Consider the following 2589-nt stretch of genomic DNA (forward strand, 5'->3'; position numbering starts at 1 on the left):
TCAGACAAATTGTCCAAACTGGTTTATTCAGAAAGAGTCAATTCCAAATTGACCTGTGTTCTTTATTTGCAGTGAACCTCTGAATGTCATTATGGACTTATGCCTTCTGGTACAATTAATTTTGCCCATTAATTCTTACCAAACTTTGCTTCAAACTTCTGATACTCTTGGGGAATTTTTAATTAAAGATTCAAGCTCCGTGGTGTATTAATTACAGTTAGGATCTCCAATCTCCCAAGATCTTCCCTTTTTTTCGGTCCTCCTTGAGTTTCCAAGATACCTGGAATGTAATTCATCGCTTACTTTCACAGAATCTAAGGTTTTATAAAAGAGAAAGAGCCAAGATCAGATGGTGCTTACGAAAACCATCTCCCCAGCTAGCTGAAAAAAAAACAAAGATGGACAAAGAAGAACTCCTAAAGCTTTCTGTGTGATCTTCACGTTTCTTACCATGTCAGGTAAACCCACTCTCTTTCTTACAACAATTTAAATCTGAATCATAAAGTTATATATTAATAAGCAGATTTTTGATCACTTATGGGAAAAGAAAGGTGAATGCAAGCAAGACCTTGGAGGTCTTCTAGTCCAGTTCTCTGCTCAAGCAGGAGATCCTATACCATTTCAGACAAGTGATGATTCAGTCTTTTCTTAAAAACTTCCAGGGATGAAGCACCCACGGCTTCTGGTGGCAAACTGTTCCACTGGTTAATTGTCCTTGCTGTTAGGAAGTTTCTCCTTTATTCCAGGTTGCTTCTCTCCTTGATTAGTTTCCATTCATTGTTACTTGTCCTGCCCTCTGGTGCTTTGGAAAATAAATTGACCCCCTCACCTTTGTGGCAGCCTCTCAAATACTGGAATACTGTTATCGTGTCCTCCCCTAGTCCTCCTTTTCTCTAGACTAGCCAAACCCAAATAGTTATGACTAGCCAAACCCAAGTTGTTATGGGTCATAGATTAATATTAGAATAACAGAGTTGGAAGGGACCTTGGAGGTCATCTAGTCCAACCCCCTGCTCCTGTTTCCAGGATGGCTTCGCGGGCCACATGAAACCATTTCGCGGGCCGCTTCCGGCCCTCGGGCCTTGTGTTTGACATGTCTACCCTAGGGATTAATGATAGTTGATGGCTTAGCCCAGCATACAAACCCAGCTAACCATGTCTGTTAACAAACAGTGGTTCGAACAAACCACATATAATGGATTGGTTTCTTCCTCTATCGCACTCAATCAAAAACGAAGCAGATCATTATCGGGCTCAGGGACATGTATGAACCCAGACTGGAAACATCTTGAAAAAGACACATCTCTTTTTAAAGACATGAGATTTTGGCACCACGATAATGAAACTCATGTCTTGATGAAGAAGGAATCAGAGTTATAGAGTAATTTGGAAGAAGATTCAACAGAATTTGGAAGAGCCCTTCCAAGGTTCAGCAGAAACAAAGACAGCTTAGACAGCACAGAGAAGGTAAATCCTGCCTATGACTTGTACGTTTACATGTCCTTTCCCATTCATGAAAGTCTGTTCATGGCCACTACGTAGGTTCCAGAGTTGTTCAAATTACCCCAGAGACTTTCTTTTTCCATATTACAGTTTTTATTAATTTATAATATAAAATGCAAATAGATGAGCAAAAGCAAATAGTAGGAAAAATAAGGGAGGGAAAGGGGAAAGGAAAAGTGTAGAAAAGAAGGGAGAAAACAGCAAAAAAAAAAGGTGTTGACTGTTGACTGCCTCTGGTGCAGTAAAATAAGACAATAACATCAAATCTCAACTTTTTTACTTTAACACAATCGTATAAACTAGCTACTTCTATAAAAACAAATCTATCTAATCAGTCAAAGCCAAAATCAAAGTTTAATTTTTTTCCAACTCAAGCACAAAGTCCAGAAGCGGTTTCCAAGTAGAAACAAAAGTAATTGTGTTTTTTTTCCCCCCTTTGATAAAGCAATCAAGTTAGCCAGCTCTGCTAGCTCCGTCAACTTTTGCAGCCATTCCTCAATTTCTACACCTACACACTTGGAGATGTTTTGAGCAAACTTTATTATTTCTCTTTGTTTAGGTTGAATGTATGGACTTCCATCTGTCCTGTTCCAATGGCGGAGCCGAACCAGACAGTGACCCATTTTGTGTTCTTGGGACTGACTGATAATCGGAGTCTGGAGCTGTTTCTATTTCTCATCTTCTTCATCATCTACCTGCTTACCTTAGTAGGAAACCTCTTGATTGTGGTGACAGTGGCTTGTGACCGATGCCTCCACACGCCCATGTACTTCCTTTTGGGAAATCTGTCCTTTCTTGACATCTGCCATTCCTCTGTCACGGCACCCAAGATGCTCCTGGACTCTGTCTTCAGGCAGAAGATCATCTCCTTCGGAGGCTGTGTGGCACAATTCTTCTTCCTCCACATCTGTGCCTCTGCTGAGATCTTCCTCCTGACCATCATGGCCTATGACCGCTGCGTTGCCATCTGCTATCCATTACAGTATGTGACTCTTGTGAATCTGAAGATCTGTGTGTGCTTGGTGGGTGCTCTGTGGATCGGGGGCATCATCCATTCTCTGGTCCAGACTGTCCTTACCCTTCGCC

The 2589-nt window shown here is 41.3% G+C and overlaps 1 protein-coding gene across 1 annotated transcript; it reads left to right on the top strand.

Moving 5' to 3' along the window:
* Positions 1-339: 339 nt before the first annotated feature.
* Positions 340-2582, top strand: LOC120301084 (olfactory receptor 1509-like; the record flags this gene model as incomplete). The annotated part of the gene is made up of 2 exons (XM_039327815.1): positions 340-458; positions 2063-2582. A coding segment is annotated over exon 2 (486 nt), but the record flags the coding sequence as incomplete, so codon positions are not given.
* Between the last annotated feature and the right edge of the window lie 7 nt (positions 2583-2589).

This window comes from Crotalus tigris, unplaced genomic scaffold, assembly GCF_016545835.1.
Source record: "Crotalus tigris isolate CLP2741 ecotype Arizona unplaced genomic scaffold, ASM1654583v1 scf7180000024367.1024689, whole genome shotgun sequence".
Classification (NCBI taxonomy): domain Eukaryota; kingdom Metazoa; phylum Chordata; class Lepidosauria; order Squamata; family Viperidae; genus Crotalus; species Crotalus tigris.